This window comes from Hyla sarda, chromosome 2 (genome assembly GCF_029499605.1).
Source record: "Hyla sarda isolate aHylSar1 chromosome 2, aHylSar1.hap1, whole genome shotgun sequence".
Classification (NCBI taxonomy): Eukaryota; Metazoa; Chordata; class Amphibia; order Anura; family Hylidae; genus Hyla; species Hyla sarda.
The window spans coordinates 241,386,123-241,413,696 of NC_079190.1; the positions used below are offsets into that span (position 1 = coordinate 241,386,123).

Here is a 27,574-nt window from a genome sequence, read left to right on the forward strand (position 1 = left end):
GAAAAAACTGTCCCAGAATTAGAATAAAAGGTAAAAGCATCCCAGAGTTATTAATGCTTAAAGGGGTATTCCAGGCCTAAACTTTTCTTATATATATTCTTAAATATCAACTGGAAAGTTAAACAGATTTGTAAATTACTTCTATTGAAAAATCTTAATCCTTCCAATAGTTATTAGCTGCTGAAGTTGAGTTGTTGTTTTCTGTCTAACTGCTCTCTGTTGACTCTCTGTTGAATATCCCCATTGGAACTGCACAGCTCCCGGGACATGACATCATCATTGAGCAGTTAGACAGAAAACTTCAGAAGCTAATAACTATTGGAAGGATTAAGATTTTTTAATAGAAGTAATTTACAAATCTGTTTAACTTTCCGGAGCCAGTTGATATATATAAAAAAAGGTTTTGCCTGGAATACCCCTTTAAACTGACAGTGGTCAGATGTGCAAAAAATGGCCGGGTCCTACAGTGAAAATTGGCTGGGCCCTTAAGGGGTTAAATGCAGGGCTCAACTCCTGCAGGAACTCATGGGAATCGTGTTCCTGCACTTTTACCACACCAGGAACGCAGTTCCCATTAGCAGGAGTCCTGCAGGACAAGCCCTTAAAGGGTTACTCCACCCCTAGACATTAATAGTATTGAGAGGGAATGTGGAATATGCATTTTAGGACAATTTGCCTGTGTTTTCTGGGTTTAATCAAACATATAGCATTTCTACTTGGGTTCGAGTTACATCTCATATTAGAAAAAAATGAATAAAAGGTGATGAAAAAGTCCTATTTAAACATAATTGAAAACTACAGATCAAGTCCAAATACAGCCCTGTATTCGGAAAAATAAAAAAGTTATGGGGGTCTGAACAAAGAAATTTAAGCATACAGATTTTGTAATAAAAAGGTAGGACAATAATAGGAAAAACTATGAACTTGGTATCTATTTAATTGTACTGACCCACAAAATAAAAAGAGCATGTCATTTCTACCATAAAGTGCACTGCGTAAAAATAAACCCCACAAAAGTTGAAAATTGCTGTTTTCTTTTCACTTTCCCCCTACAAATTATATATTTTTTTGTTGCACTGTACATTTTAAGGTAAAAGAAAAGGTGTAATTACAAAGTGCAATATATTTTTACCCAATATATATTTATCATAGGTACAAAAATGTATGTGTGCTAGTCTCCATCGTTAGATCCATAAGATGCACATATTAAAGGGGTATTCCCTATTTTTTTTTTTTTACTATATTACAGGGGCTGTAAAGTTAGTGTAGTTCATAATATAGTTCTGTACCTGTGTGCGACGGTTTTCTCACAATTCTTCTGTGATTTTCACTCCAATCTTTATTTTTACTAGCATACAAAATGACTGTTGTCTCAGATTTTTCCCAGGTTGCCATGCGGCCGAGACCTGACTCACTAGTCAGCTGATGACAGGGAGCCTGTCTGCTTTAATGGGTGGAGCGATTGCTTGGTGGAAGAGAGATCAATCTGCAACTAATGCAACAGCTGTAGGCACCCTGATTGAAAACCACAGGTCTTTGAATGGATGCAGCTTATTTATGTTTCAATGGGTAGGGTGGCTGATGTGTGGGAGGGAGGGAAATGGAATTATGGGATTTGTAGTCAGAAAAATAAAAGTCAAACAGGAAATACCAGTTCACAAAAATCTAGCCACAGTGTTATTGTTATTTCAAAATATATCCATTTAGCCCCAAGACAAGCGCAGATCCTTCCTAAGCATGTCCATTACTGTCTGCCTGGTATGTACTAAAATCACCTTATGGTGGATAACCCCTTTAACCAAATAGTGCACATGACTGTATGAAATATGAAAACTTTTATATAATTCTAATTTCTGTTTATGTTAAGTAGTTACTTCTGATGCATTATTTTTGCTACCTACAATTCTGCATCTCCTGTAGCTGGCATTTCTTTGGAATCTGAGGCAACTTGCTTCCTGCCTGACAATAGTCTCCACCTCCACCACATGTTGTGGTGAACGAGGATCTGGCGTAAATGATGTGGGATTTGGACATTGTCTGGCAGGTTGTCTGGTTTATGACTCCAGAAGTAGAGTTGTAGTAAGTATGTGTGATGGTGAGAGTTGTAGTGTCCGGTAGCTGAAGTGTAACAACCCTGTAGTTAGCTGACATTTCCTAATAACCACTAGTTCATACTTGAATCTCACACTGGATAGACACATTGGGGGAGATTTATCAAAACCTGTGTAGAGGAAGAGTGGTGCAGTTACCCATAGCAACCAATCAGATCGCTTCTTTCATTTTTCACAGGCCTCTTTAAAAATGAAAGAAGCGATCTGATTGGTTGCTATGGGCAACTGCACCACTCTTCCTCTACACAGGTTTTGATAAATCTCCCCTATTATGTAGAGAGCAGGAGGATCACTGCCAGAGCCCTGCAAAATGACCTCCAGCAGGCCACAATTGTGCATATGTCCACTCAAATGGTCAGAAACAGACTCCATGAGGGTGGTATGAGGGCCTGACATCCACATGTGGGGGTTGTGCTTACAGCCCAACACTGTGCAGGACGTTTGGCATTTGGCAAATTGAGAACACCAAGATTGGCAACTTCGCCACTAGCACCCTGTGCTCTTCACAGATGAAAGCAGGTTCACACTGAGCACATGTGACAGATGTGACAGTGTCTGGAGACGCCGTGGAGAACGTTCTGCAGCATGACTGGTTTGGCGGTGGGTCAGTAATGGTGTGGGGTGGCATTTCTTTGGGGGGCTGCACAGCCCTCAATGTACTTGCCAGAGGTAGCCTGACTGCCATTAGGTACCGAGATCCTCAGATCCCTTGTGAAACCATATTCTGGTCCGGTTGGCCCTGGGTTCCTCCTAATGCAAGACATTGCTAGACCTCATGTGGCTGGAGTGTGTCACCAGTTCCTGCAAGAGGAAGGCATTGATGCTATGGACTGGCCTGCCCGTTTCCCAAACCTGAATCCGATTGAGCACATCTGGGACATCATGTCTCGTTCCATCCACATCATGTCTCGTTCCATTGCACCACAGACTGTCCAGGAGTTGGCGGATGCTTTAGTCCAGGTCTGGGAGGACATCCCTCAGGAGACCATCCGCTACCTCATCAGGAGCATGCCCACACTACTGAGCCTCATTTTGACTTGTTTTAAGGACATTACATCAAAGTTGGATCAGCCTATAGTGTGGTTTTCCACTTTGATTTTGAGTGTGACTCCATATCCAGACCTCCATGAGTTAATACATTTGATTTCCATTGATAATTTTTGTGTGATTTTGTTGTCAGCACATTCAGCTATGTAAAGCCGAAAGTGTTTCATGTGATTAGTTCATTCATTCAGATCTAGGATGTGTTATCTTAGTATTCCCTTTATTTTTTTGAGCAGTGTACATATATATATATATATATATATATATATATATATATATATATAACTCAGTACCTAATACTGACCCCGTACATCTAATTTATATACCCCTAACACCTATATTTATTATAAAAATACCTCTTTTCATTAGCTCTCAGTGTCAGAAATCCTCTCAGGGGAAGAGGTTGTGTCCCTCCATTGTGGTGGTGGGAGGTGATTGGTGTGTCTGCTCAAGCAGCCTTGTCCTTATGCCATCGCATGTCCATGACTCATGGACAAGCCTGATGCTGCTACAGAACTGGTAAGTGTCCCAGTAGGTATGGGGACCCCTAGTGGTGGGATACTCAGGAGCCGTTTTTTTAATTAAATAGTCAAAAAAAAACGTAAAAACCATATTACAAAAGGTCTTTAATTTTCATCAGTTACAACATATAAAAAGGTTTTGGATCTGACAGTGCCAATTTAAGGCAGTCCACAGGTGGCCTGTTTTCTGTTGCAATGACCATCCAGCATATGTATTTCTGCATCTTTGAGCAGGCTTGAATGAGATATTAAAGAACAATGCACTCAGCTGTGATTCTGGGCTGACAAGAGTAATAAAGAATGCAGGGAAAATATAGAATGAGAAGAAATAATCTTTTCTAATTCATCTGGTTCTACTAACGTCATGTAGGGGGTAAGCCATGAATTATTTTGTCCTTTAGCTTCTCCATCAAGCGTCAGAATCTATTTCTAGTCATGAGCAATCCAGTTCACTTACTTTCCTGGTGGACTAGATGAAGATCTGGTCATATGTTATTTATCCAATAGCTCGGGGATTGTCAAGAACAGCATCAATGTAGTAGTAATGGGATGTGTTCCTTGTTACAACAGTTCAGTTCCTATGAGCAGACAACAGAGATTCGCTAAGTAGTGATGATTTGAAGAGACGTTGTAACATGTCTTGTCTAACCCCGTAATCTTGTGTTCTTTTCTGTGTGAAGTGTTCACTGCTGTATTATTTTTGTTGCTCTCGTAGATGTTCATATTCACTGATGATGTTTAGGGATGTCTTGCTGAGCTCTTTATCATTTCATGAAAAAAAAATCCATTGCAATTTACAGTGTTAAAGAAGATTTGACAAATGCTTTTTGGATTTCTAGACTTTTGGATAAATCATTTCCTTTGTAGTGAAATTATGAGAAAAAAATAGAACAGTGTTAAAAAAAAATTTGAATAGAAATTAACACAGCGTTGCTTTAAAGATTTCTTGGTATGGTTTTTAAATCCTTTCTTCAAAGGTTCTTTCTCAACAGTCATTTCTCACTTGATGGCGCAGCTCAAATAAAAGGACTGTCTGTTTCAGAAAGCCTTCTTCTGTTAGAGAATTATAAGAAGTTAAACATTGCGGTTCAAAGATTCTCATCCATTAACCAGAGTGGAGAGGGGCTACCCAGAACATCTTCCACCCTAAAGAACCTGGAACCTGGGCCCACACTAAGGATAAGGCCATATTCACACTTGGGAATGTCCGCGCGTAAAACAGGACTCTGCTGCAGCGGCATCTCCCTGCAGAATTCTAAGCTGAATTCCAGACGGAAATTCCTAGGTGTGAACATAGCCTAAGATTGGGTTCACATTACAAAATCTCAGGCTATAATATTCTGGCCAGAGATTCCAAGATGGTGCCAAGACCACGTTGACATTGCCAGTCACTATAGATGGCAAGGAATTCCGCACAGTATTCTGCCGAAAGAATGACGCTTCTTTTAGTGGATGTATTTCAGCAGGGAAAAGCTCTGCCGCTGAAATTCTGTTTTGTGCATTGTGAAGCTGAATCCTTTTGACTGCAATGGGACATTGCTGCAGCGGAATTTCCAAGCACAATTTCAAATCGGAATTCTGCTCGGAAATTCTGTAGTGTGAACCTAGCCTTAGTTTCACTTATGTGAAAGGAAAAAGGCAGTTTGCAAGCATAGGGCACTTTATTACCTTTTGAAACATGGGTCTGTAATAACTGAGGAGGAGGATGGAAGAGGAGGAGGAGGATAGAAGAGGAGGAGAAGGATGGAAGAGGAGGAGAAGGATGGAAGAGGAGGAGGAGGATGACGGTTTTCATTTACTCTTTCAATTATACACTGTTGACTTATACTCTGTTGTCAAGTGATTCATGGGAAAAAGAGCCCACCAGAGAAAATGCTCATTGTCAGAATAAGAGCGAAGGTGGGACTACATTCCCTTAATTTAATGGCTGTACTTGTGCACCATTTTTTGTACTTTGACCACGGCACCTGAACCCCCTCCTCAATTCTACTAAACGGAATTCCAATCATCATATAACACAGTATGTGAAATGGAAATGACTCCAGAATAAGTCATGTTTAGCACACCTATTACAGTATTATCCCATTGATATTATAGTATAGGTATATGCATTAAAATTAATTAGCAATGATATGGATAATGGCAGAGATTATACTTCACGCTGCATTTTTTTCTTTCTAGAAGATTTCTTAATAATTCTGGGAGATAAGCAAAAGTATATTATGTACGTCTTACAGGTATGAAATATTGAAATGAGCTACAAAAAGGTTGAATATTGTCTATTATTGTTCGGAGAATTATGACGACTGCTCTGTGTGTGCGTCTTGCAGCCAGATATTGTCAGATGACTTACGATAGGGTGTGCCCTGCTTATAAACATATTTCTGTAAATTGTGACAGTCTTCGGTATTCGGATGACTTGTACACATTAATACATTGCTTCTCAAACTGTGACTTAATGGTGAGGCACCCTACAGTTCTTTATGAGGCCTTCCAAACACCTTAAACTCTGCAGGACAGTACTGCCCTAATAGGTGTGCTATGCTTTATCCAGAAAGCACACCTAACTTTCTAGGTCTCTGAAGTGTACTTGTAACTTAGATCTTATGGCAAAGATGTTAGGGTGATGCTAGAGAGTGGCTGATACTCTAGCACTGGGGCTTGCACGACAGTTGACACTTATACTTATGAGTATACTGAGACCTAACACATTTGCTGTAGCACTTTACCCACATTACATGTATTGTATACACCCTCTGTATGTGCTTCTTTTGAATTAGTTGTTGACTGGTAATAGAACATTTTAGAATGCCCTGTATGAACAAACAATATAACATATTGCCTAATCATGACAACACAACTGTAGGATCACACTTGAACTCTGTAGGGACAGTAATTTAGAAAGGAAGTCCCCTCCTGGCACCTGCAATAATTGCCATACTGATCTTTATATTGGAGACGTCATTCCAGACCCATTAGTAGAAGAAGCTTGTTCCATGATTCCTTTCTCCCCCTAGAGAACCAAATATTATCTTATTGGGACATAAGACAACAGTCTTTTAACCCCTTAAGGACCGGGGGGTTTTCCGTTTTTGCATTTTCATTTTTTGCTCCTTGCCTTTAAAAAATCATAACTCTTTAAATTTTACACCTAAAAATCCATATGATTGCTTATTTTTTGCGCCACCAATTCTACTTTTTAATTACGTCAGTCATTGTGCCCAAAAATCTACGGTGAAACGGAAAAAAAAATCATTGTGCGACAAAATTGGAAAAAAAACCGCAGTTTTGTAACTTTTGGGGGCTTCCGTTTCTACGTAGTACATTTTTCGGTAAAAATGACACCTTATCTTTATTCTGTAGGTCCATACGATCAAAATGATACCCTACTTATATAGGTTTGATTTTGTCAGACTTCTGAAAAAAATCATAACTACATGCAGGAAAATTAATACGTTTAAAATTGTCATTTTCTAACCCCTATAACTTTTTTATTTTTCCGTGTATGGGGCGGTATGAGGGCTCATTTTTTGTGCCGTGATCTGAAGTTTTTAACGGTACCATTTTTGTATTGATAGCTTTTTATTCATTTTTAAATGATATAAAAAGTGACCAAAAATGCACTATTTTGGACTTTGGAATTTTTTTGCGCGTACGTCATTGACCGAGCGGTTTAATTAACGATATATTTTTATAATTCGGACATTTCCGCACGCGGTGATACCATATATGTTTATTTTTATTTACACTGTGTTTTTTTTTATGGGAAAAGGGGGGTGATTCAAACTTTTAATAGGGGAGGGGTTAAATGATATTCATTCACTTTTTTTTTCACTTTTTTTTGCAGTGTTATAGCTCCCATAGGGACCTATAACACTGCACACACTGATCTTTATCATTGGTCACTGGTTTCTCATAGGAAACCAGTGATCGATGATTCTGCCGCTTGACTGCTCATGCCTGGATCTCAGGCACTGAGCAGTCATTCGGCGATCAGACAGCGAGGAGGCAGGTAGGGGTCCTCCCGCTTTCCTGCAAGCTGTTCGGGATGCCGCGATTTCGCCGCGGCTATCCCGAACAGCCCACTGAGTTAACCGGCATGCTTTCACTTTCGCTTTTAGCCGCGCTGCTCAGCTCTGAGCGCGCGGCTAAAGGGTTAATAGCTTTCCCTATTGATGATCAGTGGTTATGACCACCAGTGGTCACATCATAGCCCAGAGTACTACAGTGGCTGGCACATCACAGGGACATGGGACTATAACCTAATCATTCCCTTCCCACACTCTCAATCTGAATCTTGCTCCATAAACTTACAATGGAGCCCAACTCCTTCAATGAATTGGATTTTGTGTTGAGCTGGGAAGTGAAGCACACAGCCAGGAGCTTCTAGAAAACAGTGGGGGTCTTAGCACTGAGACACTCTCCGCGTCTAAAACTTTTTACATGTCTGTAACTCTTAAAAAAAAACTCTAAGGTTGCTTTTGTGGTATTTTTCTAGTCATTAGCCATCTCTACTGTGAGGCGCCATCTTATTTTTCACAGCATTGATCGAATTGGAGTTAGCAGAAAGTATAGCTTTACACATTGAGCTATTGAGTGGCGTCAGTATTTGTATTTAATTGAAAAGTTGTCCACTGCGTTCTCTCTCACGTAAGACTTGCTTTGGAAATAACTATATTTTATTCTCAGAGCAACAGTTTAAAATGACATCAGTGAACGAGGTTAACATTCAGCAGGTGTCCTGTAAGCAGTGAAAGCTAGGAAATGTCAGTCCAGCGTAGCTACCAAAATCCAATTAAGAATTACAGACCAACTGTTGTGTACTTCCTGTTTGTATTGCGTTTTGGCTCTTCCATAGTCTGTAATGAAATCATCATGTTCTTAAATTTACGTGGGCTTTAAGCTGTGACTGTGAAAAGCTGTCACGTCTCTCTTTAAGTGACCTGGCATCAGCCACCGGTGACCCGAATCTATTCATTGCCAGCAAGCTAGAGCCCAGAATGTGGTGTTTACTGGTGACAAAGCTGCACATGTAATTTCCAATGTATTAGAATCCTACTCAGCACAGTGTTTCTAGTGATTAAAAAGTGTTTCAGCTCTATTACAGCACACACAGATGATGCATTATATAAATGAATCTGTCTAATGTCAAAGCCCAGCTCTCTAATCTACAAATGCGGACTACTCGGATTTTGTCTTCTATGGGATTGTATTTATTATATGTAATCTTTCAAATCATCATGTTCTGTTGATTTTTGCAAATATTAAAAAACAATTGCAATTAAGTTTTACAAATTAGGATATCTATCTATATCTATACAAAAGAGTAAAGAATCAACCCCAAATCTCCACATTTGGGGGGGGGGGGTCTCCTCCACCCCCATAATCAAAAATCTTAGACCAACCAAGCAATTGAGATGAGTGAAGTTTTCAAAAGTTTTGCTGAATTGCAGCAAAAGTTTGGTCAAAATCCTGACTTTACCAATAGCCTTACTAAAACACATATAAGACTGTCCAAGAGCCCTAAAAGCCATGTATTACACTGCAATTCTGCATAGGAGCGTATGTAAATATATTTGAGCTATTTTAAGACAAAGTTAAAGGAGAAGTCCAACGCCCTCTATTCATCTCTATGGGAGAGACAGAGATACACGAGTCCATCCCTTCTGCATCTCTGGCTCTCTCATAGAATGAGATAAATGGAGGTGGTGTGCTTACCCACACTCCTTTGGGTAAGGGATATATTTTCCTACCTGGGACTTCTCTTTTAGTGTCAATTTTATCAAAACATATGTGGGTAAACAGATAGTACCCAGTGGTAACTAACAGTTTGTTTATAAACACACTATATTGGCGGAAGCAGTGACTTTTTCCAATCCGTTCAGTTTTCTAAGCAGTCAAAAATTATCCATTTTTGGGAGTAGCAACACGTTTTGTGCCAGGGAAATTAAGAAAAAATATGTCCTAGAAAGTGTGCAAAAGTGACACAAAACCATCTTGGCACTGATTTTTTACAATAATTAGGCTACAATTAGATTGAGGAGCTCCATCTGGAAATTCTCCAAATCAGTTGGCACTAAGACTGCAAGGACATTTCCCTCCTCATAGACAGCAATGTATTTCGAAACAGATTCCGACGAAAGAATGACTGAAGTCATTCTTTCTGCGGCAGATTTTCAGTTGCTTAAATGCCTAAAATGGTGGCTGAGGCTCTATGCATAGGCTTTTGTTTCTCTGACATCACCCCTATACTGCCTCCTGATTGGCAGGAAGAGCTGTTCGCTAGACATTATGGGCTACCTTGAGGTCAAATCATCCCTTTTCCTTCTCCTTTCTGCCATGTGACCAACACTATTTTAGCATGTTGGGCCAAAACGAACTGGCCAAGGTTAAAGTTTGCGCGGCACTGAACTTTTAGCAGAGTTTGGACCGAAACTGGGTTTGCTTATCTATACTCAGTAACAAACATGCACACCAATATTATACTAATTAATAATGCCACCACCTAGTACACCTAAATAATGCTGCCAATTAAAATTTTACACATATTCACGTAGTATAAAAAATTTACACAAAAACTCAGTATGTGACTATAACCTAATATTGCACACCACACCCATATAATGGTAATGTGCACCTTTTACACACACATACAAAGAATACACACATATGATATTGGTGGCAGGGAACTGCTTACCTGGGTGCAAATGTTGCTGACACAACTTAGCCCGCACCAACATTTCTATTTTATTTAATCTCCTAAAGAGTTGAACTTGAACGATGGCACTGCTAAACAAACATGTTTCAACTCAAGCACTGAGGTCAGAAGTTGTGGCCACAAGCTCTCGGGGAGTACTATCTGTAGCTAGGGTTATGTGTTTTTTTTGTTTTCAAAGAGTTGCTAAAGGCAAGTTTAGTTTTAGTTTACAGTTCGGCAGCTTATACACTGCCACTCTATGCCCAACAAACATTGAAGACAAGGTTGTGGTTCTTACCACACTCAAGGAGCCTGTGCCTTAGGTCCTGTACATATATGATAGTCCACAAGAAACAAAGTATTAGTTCTTGGGATTTAGAAATGGACTGAATATATCTACACCAATGCTCGGAACAGGGTTGGGTCTCTCACATTCAGACTTCCTGTGATGTCTGTCCCATTGCTGGGTTTACAATATCTTCAAGATGTTGTTGACTAGCCAACTTTACACTGGATCCAAACTGGTTCTAGCTTGTGCATGGGAAGCTCGGATGCAATTTGGTGCCCTCCCTCTCTCCTTTGGCTCAGTTATACTCTGCCTCACCACAGCCACCAGCTATCTCCCTTGGCCACTTCCTAGGCCTACTAATATTCATCTTAGGGGAAATGACAAACAGCCCTGTTTTTTAAAGGGGTTATCCAGAAAAAAAAACTTTTTTTATATATCAACTGGCTCCAGAAAGTCAAACAGAATTGTGAATTACTTCTATTAAAAAATCTGAATCCTTTCAGTACTTATGAGCTGCTGAAGTTGAGTTGTTCTGTTCTGTCTAAGTGCTCTCTGATGACACCAGTCTCGGGAACTGTCCAGAGTAGAAGTAAATCCCCATAGCTAACCTCTTCTATTCTGTGCAGTTCCCGAGACAAGCAGAGATGTCACTGTTAAAATAGTAACATAGTTCATAAGGTTGAAAAAAGACCAGAGTCCATCAAGTTCAACCTATAACCCTTATGAGTCCATACTGAGTTGATCCAGAGGAAGGCAATAAACGCTCATACTAGAGTTAAAAATTCCTTCCCGACTCCAAATATGGCAGTCAGAATATATCTCTGGATCAACGTTCTGTATAAATTTTGTATACATAACCAGCGATGTTATTATTCTCCAAAAATGCATCCAGACCCCTTTTGAACTCTTTTACAGAGTTCACCATGACCACCTCCTCAAGCAGAGAATTCCACAGTCTCACTGCTCTTACAGTAAAGAACCCCCGTCTGTGCTGGTGTAGAAACCTTCTTTCCTCTAAACATAGAGGATGCCCCCTTGTTATAGATACAGTTCTGGATATAAATATATCATGGGAGAGATCTCTGTACTGCCCCCTGATATATTTATACAGTGGTCCCTCAACATACCATGGTAATCCGTTCCAAATGAACCATCGTTTGTTGAAACCATCGTATGTTTAGGGATCCGTGCAATGTAAAGTATAGGAAGTTGTACTCACCTGTCCCCGCCGCTCCGGACCGTCACCGCTCATCACCACTGCCCTGGATCTATCGCTGTTGCTGCTCTATCGCTGTCGCCGCGTCCCCGTGATGTCCCCGCCGCTCCAGAACGTCTCTGCTGGCCGGGAACATCGCTCTCACGTCGCCATCATCACGTAACTACACACGCCCCTCCTATTGCATGACGGGACGGCGTGTGCGGCGACGTGATGACAACGATGGAGAGAGCTGGCGATGGAGGGGATCCCGAAGAGGATGCTCCGGAGCCCTGAGGACAGGTAGGAGACCATCACCGGAGCACAAGGGGCACCGTAAACGGCTATCCGGCAGCAGCTAAAGCAGTCAGCCGTTTATGCGATGGCCCCGACATACAAAAGCATTGTATGTTGATGCTGCCTTCAACATGCGATGGCCTCTGAGAGGCCATCGCATGTTGAAATTATAGTATGTCGGGGCCATTGTAGGTCGGGGGGGTCACTGTATATAGTTATTAGGTCTCCCCTAAGCCTTCTTTTTTCTAAACTAAATAACCTACTTCCGCTAATCTTTCTGGGTACTGTAGTCCTCCCATTCCCCGTATTACTCTGGTTGTCCATCTTTGAACCCTCTCCAGCTTCACTATATCTTTCTTGAACACTGGTGCCCAGTACTGTACACAGTATTCTATGTGTGGTCTGACTAGTGATTTGTACAGCGGTAGAATTATTTCCTTGTTGTGGCCATCTATGCCCCTATTGATGCACCCCATGATTTTATTTGCCTTGGCAGCAGCTGCCCGACACTGGTCACTACAGCTAAATTTACTATTAACTAAGACTCCTATATCCTTTTCCATGTCAGTTGCCCCAAGTGTGCTCCCATTTAATACATAATCCCAGCCTGGATTTTTCTTCCCCATGTGCATTACCTTACATTTATCAGTGTTGAACCTCATCTACCACTTCCCAGCCCAAACCTCCAACCTATCCAGATCCATTTGTAACAGTGCACTGTCCTCTATAGTGTTTACCGCTTTACAGAGTTTAGTATCATCTGCAAAGATTACTACTTTACTATTCAACCCCTCTACAAGGTCATTAATTAATATATGAAATAGAAAAGGACCCAAGACGGACCTCTGTAGTACCCCACTAGTAACAGTCACCCAATCAGAATTAGTACCATTAATAACCACCCTCTGTTTCCTATCACTGAGCCAGTTACTTACCCACTTACACACATTCTCTCCCAGCCCAATCCTTCAAATTTTATGCACCAACTTTTTATGTGGCACCGTATCAAATGCTTTGGAAAAATTCAGATATACGACATCCAGCGATTCCCCCTGGTCCAGTCTGGAGCTCACCTCATAAAAGCTGAATAGGTTAGTTTGACAGGACCGATCCCTCATAAAGCCATGCTGATATGGAGTCATACATTTATTTTTATTAAGATACTCTAGAACTGCATCCCTTAGAAAACCCTCAAAAATTTACATACAACGGAGGTTAAACTAACAGGTCTATAATTCCCGGGTCACCTTTTGATCCCTTTTTAAATTGTTGCCAGACAGAAACTCAGAAACTCAACTTCAGCAGCTGATAATTATTGGAAGGATTAAGATTTTTTCAGAGAAGTAATTTACAAATCTGTTTAACTTTCTGGAGCCAGTTGATATATAAGAAAAGTTTTTTTCCTGGAATACACCTTTAATTCAACACAGGTAATAAAATTGCCAAACCTATGGCCTGCAGCCCCTGAGGCACAAGCACTACAATGCTTGTACATATAGCGTGTACATATAACCTAACAGCAATTTGCCATGCGCAGTGCACTCTCGTACATAGTACACACATACACAGATGATATGTACATTTTACTACAAACATGCACGTTACACACGTACAATATATACTAACCCTACAATCATTATCTGCACACATTACACATGTAGATGTTACACAGAAAAACACTACATATTTGTGAAGATACCAATCACCGGTCTTATATGTATATGTATTTGTGTCTGTGTCACAGTCTGTATCTGTTACAATGCCTGTATGAATGTGTGTATGTATTTATGCGTGTATGAATGCATGTGCGTATTTTGTTTTGTGTACATTGAGCACAAAATCCTCCGTACATCCCTGCACTGGTAATACTATGCAGTGTGTTACTAGTTTACACTGTACTAAGTACTGTGGTGTTCATAAAGTTACAGCAACACATCAATATGATTAAGAGTAACGAGGAAGATTTTATAATATAAAATAATATTACTTCTTTCTTCAGCAGAACAGTTGGTGATTCACTATATCTCGACTCTTTCCACCGACAACCTTATTAATGGAGAATTAAGTTGTCTGACACATCTGGATGTAAAGATCAGCCTAAAAGACACAAAAGGAACAAATCTATATGAAAATCAATGTCAGAGCTGTGAACAGACACTGAAGAGGTATTTCAGCAACATGCTCAGAAATATACATGGGGACTACACTACCATTCATAGAGTAGTTGTATGATTCCTTTGGCTTTAGGCTTGCTGACCATTTGAGAGTTACAGTGAATGTCTCCTGAATGAGATGTTAAATTGCTTGCAAATCTTACGGAAATGATGCTCTATTTTGACAGCAAGATCATTTGCCATATTTGATAAGAATTTTCAGTTGTCTAAAAGTTATCCCGTCAGCTGACCTTTTTGGATTATTGTCACCCGTTTACAGTAAGATTTCAAATGGTAAGTCCACTTTTTACTATATTTCTATATGGCGGTTTTTGTATGACTTAAATATATTTCAGATTTAAACAGTTAATATGGACACTTGGCTGACTGTTTGTCAGGTTCATGACACCAGAGATAGAGTAGTAGTCTATGTGTAGAATGATGTTGGAGCTTTTAGTGTGAAAACAGTTCCCACTCACCACTACTTCAAATGAAGCGGCTATCCATATAAAAAAAAAACGGGAAAATAAATCATCTCAAAAGTCAGGATGTATGGATAACAGCTTTAACTTTACTTTAACTTTACTTTTCAGGCCTATGAATACAGCAGACAATAGAGTATATGCAGATTGAAGATATATACACTTGATTGACACTGTACAGCTTTAACTGTCACAGTCTTTGGAATTGTTTGACTTGTAGTACTCCTTGATAACTTGACTTTAACTGACTTGAGGCAGACTTGACTGGTGACTGACTTGACTAATGGCAGACTTGTCTTTAGACAGACTGGACTGTAAATAGACTTACTAATGAGTTCACTTAGCTTAGGTTCTCCTGTGATACACTTCTGTGAGTACCAGTCAAAGGTGCATTTTAATATAAGGGGTTGTACGCACATCTAGAATAGTTCCATTCTCCTTACATCTCATGACTCTGATAATAATTGGAACTTTTTCATTTCAATGTAATAATGCTATTCTTTGTTATTGCTTATACAGCATCCTTTTCTCCAAGGCGATGCTTCCTGAATGTGGCTGAGCCTGCAGCCATTGGAATATGCCGCAGTGCAACCATCTTGCCAACGCCACGGACCGTGTGAGGGAATTACCCACCACCGGCCCAGGGAGGCATGGTGACGACCTTCAAGATTGCGGTACTTGGGGCCCAAGGAGTGGGGAAAAGCGCAATTGTGCGTCAGTTTATGTACAACGAGTTCAGCGAGACCTGTGTCCCCACCAAATCGCGTTGTGTCTTCCTACCAGCTGTTGTCATGAATGGCCATGTCCACGAACTTCAAATAATGGACTTCCCTCCCATATCATCTTTTCCAGTCAACACCCTACAAGTGAGTTTGACTATGAGGGTCCGTCACAATTGAATCAATGTAAATGGCTTAATTGGTTACTAACGTTCTATAATATTGGTATAGTATATGACATCAATTTTAGATTGGTCGGACCCCCACAGATATGAGAAAAAAGTGCCTACTCTCTTTGGTTTAGCTCTGTAACAGTGTTTACCCCATTAATGCTCTTTGTTCCATCTTTATTGGTGTATTACATGTTAATTTATGAATCTATTTTTTCTATTTACTTAGTTATTTAATTATTGATACTTGTTCTTCATACATTAATCTGTAATTGTAGTCTCTTGCCCGATATGCTGTACATACTACTGACAGGATCTGCAGAAACCTAGGGTGTCATGCATGGTTCCTATGAGTTAGTATAGGGACCCAGGGCCATATTTACAGCTCAGGCTGCCCTGGGCACTTAGACTGAATACCCCTATGAGGGTGATATCATATGTGTCAGAATTTTTTCATGCAGATCTGTCACAAACATGCAGCAAAAACTGTGTAACGTGTGGATTTGTTGCAGATTTTGTTGCAGATGCATCTCGAACCTATGGACAGATAGTGTTGCAGTTAATTACAAATCCACAACATAGTGAGCATGCTGCAGCTGAAAATCTACTGGTAAATTCCAAAGCAGTTCTTATCCATGTAGGTTCAACCTAAGGGGATTTTTTTTTCTTCCAGGCCACAGCAGCAGCTGCTACATGAAGTATTTATCCTTTTTTTTTTTGCCCCTCCCCCTCCTAAAGTATTGCCCCCCTCAACAATGCCACCTTAGGGTGCATTCAAACCACGTTTTTAAGATCCAGCTGCTGAAATAAAAAACGTAGCATAGCACGGTTTTCAGTCCTGTAACAATACGGGACAAAAATGAGCCGACCGGAGTCACTATCTGACTCCGGTCAGCTCATTCAATTGAATGAGTTGCGGGCTGGGTCCGGCTGGGATACGGCAGCATGTGGTTTTGACATTTCCCAGCTGGATCCAGTCACAGTATGAAAAACTGTGGTGTGAATGCACAACTATAAAGAGAATAATAATGATAGGTTTTAATTTATTACATTTTTTTCAATTGTTTAAAGAAAAATGGTCATCCTATTCACTGGAGACCGATGAGGAGTCACTGACTGCTATACGTACATGCAAAATGGAGATCTGTCCCTACGAAGATCAGCTTCCATCTTCCCTGAAGACAAGATTTAAGACCTTGAAAAAGACAAGATTTAAGACCTTGAAAAAGCTGAAATTGGCTACAAGACCATGGCCCAGCAACTTGGTCAGAAGTTAGTGAGAACAGTTGGTGTGATTATTCGCAAATGGAAGAAACACAAAATAACTGTAAATCTCCCTCCATCAGAGGCTCCATGCAAGGTCTCATCTCCTGTTTCAGTGTTCATGAGATCAGCCCAGAACTACACAGGATGATCGTGTCAATTATCTCAAGGCAGCTGGGACCATAGTCACCAAGAGAACAACAAGTAACACACTACGCATGAACGACTAAAATCCTGCAGTGCCTGCAAGGCCTCCCTGCTCAAGAGAGCACATAGGTGGTCAGATGAGACCAAAATCACACTTTTTGACATCAACTCAATTTGCTATGTGTTGATGAGGTGGAATGCTGCCTATGACCTCAAGGACATGGAGGTGGAAACATTATGCTCTGGGGGTGTTTTTCTGATAAGGTGACAGGACAACTTAGCCTCATCAAAGGGACGATGGATGTGTCCATGTACCCTCAAATCTTGGGTTAAAACCGCTTTACCTCAGCCAGGGCATTGAAAATGGTCCGTGGATAGGTATTCCAGCATTGTAATGACCCAAAACACATGGTTAAGGCCACAGAGGAGTAGCTCAGGAAGAAGCATATTAAGGTCTTGGAGTGGCCTAGGCAGTCCCCAGATCTTAATTCCATAGAAAATCTGTAGAGGGAGCTGAAGGTTTGAGTTGCCAAACATCAGCCATGAAACCTGAAAGGCCTGGAGTGGGACAAAATCCCTACTGAGATTTGTGTAAACCAAGTGGCCAACTACAGGAAACCTCTGACCGCAAACAAGGGTTTTGTCACCATGTACTAAGTCAAGGGGCCAAATACTTATTTCACTAAATAAATAAGCAAATCAATTCATAACTTATTTGAAATGCGTTTTTCTGGATTTTTATTGGTGTTACTGTTACTTCACTGTTACTGAGACTGGTCATTTTTTTTGTCAGTGGGCAAACAAACAAAATCAGCAGGGGATCAAATAATTTTTTTCTTCACTGTATTTTAGTGAGATTTTTACTAAAGCTGCAGTCCAAAGGTTATACTTCTCTGGGGTGTAAATGCCACTGGAGAGTTAAAATTTGAATCTTATTTAAAGGGAAATTGACAGCTTGTTCACCTGTAAATGGAGTATTTCTAGAGTTATGCCCACTTCATCTTCCCCTTGCTATTGCGCGTTTCTGCGCAGTGGAGATAGGGAGCTGGCTCTCCTTGCTTCCCTGCCTCCTCAATATTCAGCAGTCTGCCCGCCCCTGTGATGAATATGCAAATAACTTCACTCTCACATCACTAGGACGTGCGAGCACCGCTGCCTCGCTTTACCCGGAAGTTGGAACTGAAGTGTAGGACTGGAGCTAAAGAACAGTGGTCTAGAAAACTGCTTCTGAAACTGGAATGCTGGCATCACCACTTAGTTGTTAGGGAGGCACAGCTGGAGAGGAAGCTTTCACAAAAGGGACTGTAAGCTGAACACTTCTTTCCCTGGCGGCAACAGCCTCTGACTAAGCAATGTTATTTACTCATTTTGCACTAATGTTAATGCTATACAGAGTGTGGAAAACAAATGAAATCTACCTTTTAAGCAATATTTTTTTCGATTTCCCGTTATCCCCTTGGCCAACTACTTGATCACTACTTTGGTCGGTTGTGTGAAGTTACAGTACAGAAAATTCTTAAAGGACTTTCTCCACATTTACTACACATTTTCACACTTTTTTGGCACTTATCCACCTTGGTCAACAAAGGGGTATGTCAGCTGTATAAAAGGGGTGTGGTTTTGAAGAAAATGGGCATGGCTTTAGATGCACCAAATTCTGACACACATGCTGGCGCATGTTTAAGAAAAAATAATTGTTGGTGTAAAATTACACTTGGCAGTCTTCAGATTCACCTGATTCATCAATAAGTTTGGCAGATCTGGTCTGTCCGTCTAAGTTTGCACTGTCTTTTGTGGCAGACAAATCGGTAAATCTGGGCCAATAAATATAAAATCAGTATAAACTTGCATAAGTGTCACTTATTACTTTATTTGCACCATATAGGGCTAATACCCCCTGAAATAGAAAAAGATTTAGCTACATATCTCATCTTTTCTGAACCATAGAGATCCAAAGATAAACAAGAAAGCCTAAATAATAAAAGATAATGGTTGTACACATAGCATTTTGACAAGCTGCCAGGTCATTAAAGAGTTTTCTGTAGGAATCATTTTGTATGTAATTATTCCCCGTGTTCAGTGTGAGCATGCGGAATACCCTGCTTAGCCAATCAGTGGGCGAACAGGCAGAATACCACTGTGGTGGCTAAGCTGGCAATTTCACATGTTGATCCTGACCACAAAATTGCTGCACAGAACCCAGCTTGTTTAGAACAGTGACGGGAGGGGAGTGAGTAAGGTAAGTATATATTTTTCTTCAACCTCTCTTGGGGTTAAATAAGCTGGTAAAATTTATATTGTGATTATGTGACGGTGTCGCCTTGTAGAATAAATCTAAGTATCTAAGCATGCAGAACATTATCAGACTATTCATCTGAGCCTTTCCCTCCAAAAGAATATGACAGTGTAGAAGGAAAAAGTAGAACAGGTAGGAGCAGAGTATATAAGCACGCACCACGCACCTCTATATCTGTACTGTTACAGTAAGCGTTGCCTCTGCTGTGATTCCCCTCCTCATTCTTTTCTCTCTCTCGCCCCCCTGTAATATTTTCCTAAGCTAGCTTGTCTGTGAAGTGAGTAGTTACATAACATTTCCAGATTCAGTCAGGGGGAATCCCGCCACAGGCATGTCGCATCGCACTCTTTGAAGTTACCACCCCCGTTTCTCTATCCCTCAGCAACTTCCCACGCTGAGATGTGTGTGTTACAAACCCTGAGGCAGAAGGGGTGACCCTTTCCCTCATCAGCATGCCTGTTAAGGATGAGTGCGTGGGATATAGTGACAGGAGGAGTGAGTGAAGAAAAGAATGATGTAGGACACTGTCTGTAATTGCATAGCAGTTTATAATGAAGAAATGTAATAATCCACTGTAGTAGGGTTTATATACTGCTGCGCCGGCAAAGTGATCCAGTCTAGATAGCTCTTATGTCCTACAAATACAAGAAAACCCCAAAAATGTTACTATTACAAAAATTCCTTAAACAACCAATTTATTTTAATCACATCCAGCCATGTAGATGACATGTAGTGGTTGATAATGATAGTTTTTTTTATCATAAACACGATAACTGATGTGAAAAAAAATGTGTGTTATCAGACGGGCGACTACTATGATGACAGAAGTTGTGGATCCTCATTAGAGATGAGCGAACTTACAGTAAATTCGATTCATCACGAACTTCTCGGCTCTGCGTTTGATGACTTTAGCCTGCATAAATGAGTTCAGCTTTCCGGTGCTCCGGTGGGCTGGAAAAGGTGGATACAGTCCTAGGAAAGAGTCTCCTAAGACTGTATTCACCTTTTCCAGCACCTGAAAGCTGAACTCATTTATGCAGGCTAAAGTCAGCAACTGCCGAGCCGAGAAGGTTGTGATGATTGGAATTTACTGTAAATTCGCTAATCTCTAATCTTCATCTTAGCAATGAATCATGCCCAGCTCTGACCAATCGAAGGGCTTACGCATATAGGCACAGATGCTGTACGGCATTGGATTGGAGGCCGCATAGCTGCTTTCTTTATAGTTGCATAGTTTTTGTTCACTGCAGTATTGGTCTGTTGGACTCTTTGTAAGTCAAGACTGCACCCCATTTCCTAAAACTATTATTTAAGTACTCCATACTCAGGAGGGAGAAGGTAGAAGTTACATGAATGCCTTCATAAAAGTAATGAAAAAGGAAGTGTTACAGGTACTGTTTTTCTTTTATTATGTATTAATGTTGTATTTGGTAAACAAGCAGTCATACAGTCATGAAAATGAAGTATTTCTCACAGAAAAGGATTGCAGTAACACATGTTTTGCTATACACATGTTTATTCCCTTTGTGTGTATTGGAACTAAACCAAAAAGGGAGGAAAAAAGCTAATTGGACATAATGTCACATCAAACTCCAAAAATGGTCTGGACAAAATTATTGGCACCCTTTCAAAACTGTGGAAAAATAAGATTGTTTCAAGCATGTGATGCTCCTTTAAACTCACCTGGGGCAAGTAACAGGTGTTAGTAATATAAAAATCACACCTGAAAGCAGATAGAAAGGAGAGAAGTTCACTTATTCTTTGCATTGTGTGTCTGTGTATGCCACACTAAGTATGGACAACAGAAAGAGGAGAAGAGAACTGTCTGAGGACTTGAGGACCAAAATTGTGGAAAAATATCAACAATCTCAAGGTTACAAGTCCATCTCCAGAGATCTAGGTTTGCCTTTGTCCACAGTGCGAGACAGCACCACAACTGATATTTCAACGAGTCAGTCAAATAATGTCTCACAGCTCTAATAGACCCTTTTTTAGATACTTATAAAACAATATATTTATTGGTATGCGTTAAAAATTAGGAACAATATCTTATCGTGACTAATCACTCGTGACAAAAAATGATAATATTAAGTAATCATGCCACAACACCTAATGTGGTTTGTAATTAACCAAAAAGTCAATTCTGTCTATTATATAGCGATATTGTACAGGGTGCGTAATTAGTGTCTGATAGATCTCCCAGGATACACAGATATAGCCAGACACTAAGTCCCTTGATAATAGTCCCCTATTCTTGTCAATATAGAGCAAAACAAGGGGGAATAGGACAATCACCCTATTACCAGCACTAGGTATCCATCACAACTTATGACACCTCTTGTGAAAATAAGTGAATAATAAAAAACAACAATACAAACTGTTGTCCTATAGTTCCGACGCGTTTCCCCCCATGTGATGTTGGGGTTTCTCAAGGAACTTTAATAGTAGGCAGTCCAATGATAGTGGACAAATGTCAGAGTGAGGCTGGCTAATAGATGGCGCCGATAGACCTCATGTGTTGGTATTCATCATAATGGTCAGGCGTACACCCCGGTCAGTGTGTGTCCAAACTGTTGTCTATAGGACAACAGTTTGTAATGTTCTTTTTTATTATTCACTTATTTTCATCTTATATATATTTTTCTATATATATATATATATATATATATATATATATATATATATAGCAAAAAAGAGGATTTGAGTGCAGCACACCGGCGTATCCAGTAATATATTGTAGCTTTATTCCATAGAAACAAGGACTATGTTTCTGTGGTCTCACACCACCATTGTCAAAGATTTGGTGGTGTGAGACCACAGAAACGTAGTCCTTGTATCTATGGAATAAATATGGAATAAATGCTCTTTCTTCATTTTATATATATATATATATATATATATATATATAGATAGATAGATAGATAGATAGATAGATATATATATATATATATATATATATTTCTATACATATATATTTTCACCATTTATTATTTTTTTCTTTTCCTGGGTTTTATTTAAAAAACCTGTCGCACTGTGACAGAATTCTCATTGAGACAGATTTATGCATGCGCCAGATTTTAATGTGCGACAGTAGTAACCCTATGAAAGATGAACCACTGCGACATAAATTACAGTGCGAAAGATTTTTTCCCTGCAACTAAAAAGCTCGGGAAAAGTGGGACAGATTAGTAAATACCAAGAGAGAAAAAAGGTCGGAAAAGCAAAAGTCAAACAAACCGACACTCCACTCTTAGAAAATAAGGGCCATTGTGAGTGAGATCTGTAAGTTCAGGAGTCTAGAGTGCTGTGGTTGCTCTGTTTTCACTCTACACTTGCACACAGCCCATGTGATTTTCCCCTGCCAGTGTCCTTGTGTATACTTACCTATCTCCAGCATGTATAGGCTCCCCCCATGAAGGTTCTCCAAGCTCTTCACACTCTGAGCTGTTCTGAACAACTTCCTACCCTTGCCAGTTACTAGAGCAGAGAGCACTTTTCACCGATTGTTCCGTGTCTAAGAGATAACCCGATGTATCACTTACACAGACCCACAGCAGTTAAATGTTAGAATTTTTTAGAATGAAGACTATGTAGAAGGTTACTTTATTTTGCATTCTGGAAATCTATGAAGAATAATTTAAACAATCAGTGTAAAGGTGCCCATGTCCTTTAAACAATATAGACTATTTTTTATCTATTTTGACTTTTTTGCCTTTATGTGATTGTAACCTACATGTGTGGCCTCATGTGTGTAAAGTAGGTTGATATAACATGACAAGATATAAATCATTTGTGTTGTATGTTACAGGAGTGGGCAGATTCCTGTTCCCGGGGACTCAGAAGTGCACATGCTTACATCCTCGTCTATGACATCTGCTGCTTTGACAGCTTTGAATACATCAAAACCATAAGGCAACAGATCTTAGAAACAAGGTGGGTCTCAAACACCCAGGGAACCTTCAAATGGCGTTTGATATTTTATTTCTGTATAATGGAATGTTTAGATGTATTAGAACTCACATGGCTTCTTTTTTCTGTGTACAAACTAAAACGCGGTTACTGTATATGAGCTTCTGTTTAAGACACTGGTATAGCAGTGGCTAAGAATTATTTAAAGGGAAACTGTCATCAATTTCACCGGCACTAACCTGTTGGTACGGGCAGGTAGTGCCGGTGACAATGACTATAACAATACCCCCGATCCTTGGTCCCGTTTGGCCATTATCTTCCTCGTTGGGGTGGCAGGCTTGGTGTGAGGCCTTAGCTTCAGGAGCGTGCCGATGTTACTGTTGCTGCTTGATCCGGCTGCAAGCAGGTTTGGGGAAGCAGCAATGGTGACATCAGTGTGCTCCTGAAGCTCCGCCCATGCACCAAGCCTACCACAGGATTAAAGAAGCTAACGGCCAAATGGGACCATGGATCGGGGTCGTTATAATCGGTGTCACCAGCACTACATGCCTGTACAAACAGGTTACTGTGATTGTATGTGTCCCAAAAACTATGCATGTGTGATCATCTGAAAGAAAAATGGAACACTATTATTCCCCTTAAATAACACATTCAAAGCGAGAGGGACCCCATTGTCTTGTCTCTGTCGGCCCTGGCAATGGAACAGGCCTGAGTCTTATAAATGCACCCAGTGTTGTCTAGTTACATTGGCTGTCTATTATACATGCACAGACAGTAATGGGCAGCCGTAGGATGGGTTTACACAGTATAGTACAGTAAAATGAAAACAGCTGTAAAATAGGTATACAAAGCAGTATTTTTTTTTTTTTAAATGTAATAATATTCTCTATGAAGGTTTATGGGAAAGTGCCTGTCAGTGCACACATAGGGAGGGTATTCATCAAGAGTGGTGTAGGTGAACGTCTTTTTACCCCATTAATTTGCGGGATGGAAACTGTGTACCTGCACCAGATTTATAACATGGCAAGGCATGTGTTAAATATGGTGCTGATCACATTTCTTACTTCAGTACTTTAACTTTGTATGGTGATTCCTCTGTGACTTTTTAACCCATGCGACAAAATGTGTGACTTTTTAACAATACTTTCAGCAGGCAGTTTTGTAAGCCAAGTCAAGACTGGTGTAGATTTGCACCTCAGTTAACACAATTGGGACAAAAGATGTGACAAACTGAAAAGTCGCACATGATAAATTCCTGACCACTGCGTGATATCAACTAAAATCCCCACTTGTTATATCAGGAACTGTCCAGAGCAGGGGCAAATCCCCATAGTAAACATATCCTGCTCTGGACAGTTCCTAAAATGGACAGGGGTGTCAGCAGGGAGCACTGCGGTCAGACAGAAAGGAAATTCAAAAAGAAAAGAACTTCCTCTGTAGCATACAGCAGCTGATAAGTACTGGAAGGATTAAGATTTTTAAATAGAAGTAATTTACAAATCTGTTTAACTTTCTGGCACCAGTTGATTTAAAAAAAAAAAAATGTTCCCAGTGGAGTACCCCTTTAATGGAAAACATTATTACATACTTATTTTTTGTATAAAAATAGTAGATTAGGAGGAAGATATACAGGTAAATTTTTTATTCTACATTTTGGGTGTTAGGACCTTATCAGGGTTTTTTCTTTTTTTCTTAAAATTTCTTACAGCATACTGAAGCTAAAGTCAGTGGAGTGGATTTAAGATATTGTAGAATTAGTATTTGTCTTTAACCCCTTAAACGTTCTTGTGCGGCGCTATTTCGCGCACCAGGACGTACATTTACGTCCTGTTCATGACTCCGAGCATCGGAGCGATGATCAGGTCATGTGTGGAAGGTTCCGGCAGCTGATAGCAGCCAGGGACCCACCGGTAATGGTCGACATCTGCGATCGCGCGGATGTCTGCCATTAAACCCTCAGATGCCGTGATCAATACAGATCACGGCATCTGTGGCAGCGCGGCTGCATTTTATGCTGATCTGATCGCCTGCGGCACGGCCACGGGGATCAGATCAGCTAGCATGGTGGACGGAGGTCCCCTCACCTGCCTCCGCCGCATTCCCGGCTTCTGCTCTGAACTGAGATCGAGCAGACCAGAGCAGTAGATAGCCGATAACACTGATCAGTGCAATTCCCTATGCATAGCACTGAACAGTATTAGCAATCAACTGATTGCTATAAATACCGTATATTCCGGCGTATAAGATGACTTTTTAACCCTGACTTTTTTTTCGGAAAAGTCAGGGGTCGTCTTATACGCCGGGTATTGGGGTCTGGGATAGGAAAACTTATGACTATCTGCCCGGGCCGGCTCCCGTGTGCGGGGGCCGGCCAGAGCAGATAAAAACTAATTACTGATACAAAAAATCAGGGTGTCTCCAGCTGTTGTGAAACTACAACTCCCAGCATGCCCAGACAGCCTTTGCCAGTCCAGGCATGCTGGTAGTTGTAGTTACACAACAGCTGGAGGCACCCTGGTTTTTAGTATCACGGGAGCAGATAATCATAGCTTTTCCTATGCCGGACATCCCTGTGTCCCGAAAGATCTTTTCGGGTCATAGGGATGTCTGCCGGTCACTCACTATTCCCCGACCGGCGCGCGTCCTCCTGCGGTCATCCTCCGCTTCTCCTCCTCTATGGTTGTACGCACGGGACATCCTCCTGCGACCATAGAGACGCAGGAGGACCAGGAGGACCGCAGGACCATCGCAGGAGGACGCACGCCGTCCGGGTCTGGTGAGTGACCGGCAGCGCGTCATCTTCTTCAGTGATCCGGTCACCGCTCCTACAGGCCCGGGACTGCTGCTATGGTCCATAGCAGTAGATGGTGACCCCGGGCCGGAGGAGCGGTAATCAGAACACTGTTGGGGCAGTACAGACATACAGCCTCCAGTCATACATTGTATATGGCTGGAGGCTGTATGTCTGTGAGAGGGGGGGGGGGGACTGTCTACTAATGTGGGGTAACTCCCGACCTAATGTGGGGTAACTCCCGACCTAATGTGGGGTAACTCCCGACCTAATGTGGGGGAAGCTGCCTACTATTGTGGGGGAACTGTCGACCTAATGTGGGGGAACTGCTGACCTAATGTGGGGGGAGCTGCCTACTATTGTGGGGGAACTGCTGACCTAATGTGGGGGAGAACTACTGACCTAATGTGGGGGGAACTGCTGACCTAATGTGGGGGGAGCTGCCTACTATTGTGGGGGAACTTCTGACCTAATGTGGAGGAGCTGCCTACTATTGTGGGGGAACTGCTGACCTAATGTGGGGGAGCTGCCTACTAATATGGGGGAACTGCAACCTAATGTGGGGGAACATGCTGCCTACCTAATGTGGGGGGAACTATACTGCCTACCTGATGTGGGGGGAACTACAAGGTACTGTACATCTCGGTAGAAGGGGTAGTCTTATATGGCGAGTATATCCCAAACTCTATATTTTAACTGTAAAAGTTGGGGGTCGTCTTATACGCCCAGTCGTCTTATACGCCGGCATATACGGTATGAGAAAAAACTCCTCCCCCCCAAAAAATGTAAAATGTTCCTTTTTTCCCATTTTACCCCCAAAAAGTGTAAAAAAAAAAAAAATGTATAAACATATTTGGTATCACCGCATGCGTAAATGTCCGAACTATTAAAATATAATGTTAAAGATGGTGAACGGCGTGAACGTTAAAAAAAAAAAGAGGCAAAAATTTAATTTAAAAAAAATTAATACATTTTTTTTAAAGTTTTATATGCACAATTGTTGTATCAATAAAAAGTATAGATTACAGCGCAAAAAAATGAGCCCTCATACTGACATTTATACAGAAAAATGTCAACGTTATAGGTCGTCAAAATAGAGGGATTTTAAACGTACTAATTTGGTTAAAAATTTGCGATTTTAAGTGCAACAATAATAGGAAAGTATGTAATTATGGGTACCATTTTAATTGTATTGACCCACAGAATAAAGAACACATGTCATTTTTACCGTACATTATATGGGGTAAAAAAAAAAAAACTTCCCAAATTTGCTAAATTGCGGTTTTCTTTTCAATTTCCCCACACAAATAGTATTTTTTTGGTTGTGCCATACATTTTATGGTAAAATGAGTGATGTCATTAAAAAGGACAACTGGTCATGCAAAAAAAGCCCTCATATTAGTCTGCGGAGGAAAATATAAAAGAGGTATGATTTTTAGAAGGCAAGGAGGAAAAAATGAAAATGCAAAAATAAAATTGGCCTGGTCCTT

General features: G+C 40.7%; 1 protein-coding gene across 7 annotated transcripts in view; it reads left to right on the forward strand.

Annotated features, from left to right (window-relative positions):
- The window catches only part of RASL10B (RAS like family 10 member B), a 129,056-nt gene that overhangs the window by 92,038 nt on the left and 9,444 nt on the right, over window positions 1-27,574 (forward strand). For 3 of the 7 annotated variants that reach the window (XM_056556736.1, XM_056556740.1, XM_056556739.1), the window contains 3 exons: window positions 14,154-14,601; window positions 15,309-15,655; window positions 23,193-23,317. In XM_056556736.1, the coding sequence (XP_056412711.1) occupies window positions 15,440-15,655; window positions 23,193-23,317 (341 nt within the window). In that variant the 5' untranslated portion in view covers window positions 14,154-14,601; window positions 15,309-15,439. The remainder of the gene's footprint in view (window positions 1-14,153; window positions 14,602-15,308; window positions 15,656-23,192; window positions 23,318-27,574) is intronic. The other 4 variants (XM_056556738.1, XM_056556741.1, XM_056556742.1 and 1 more) reach the window with 2 other exon arrangements.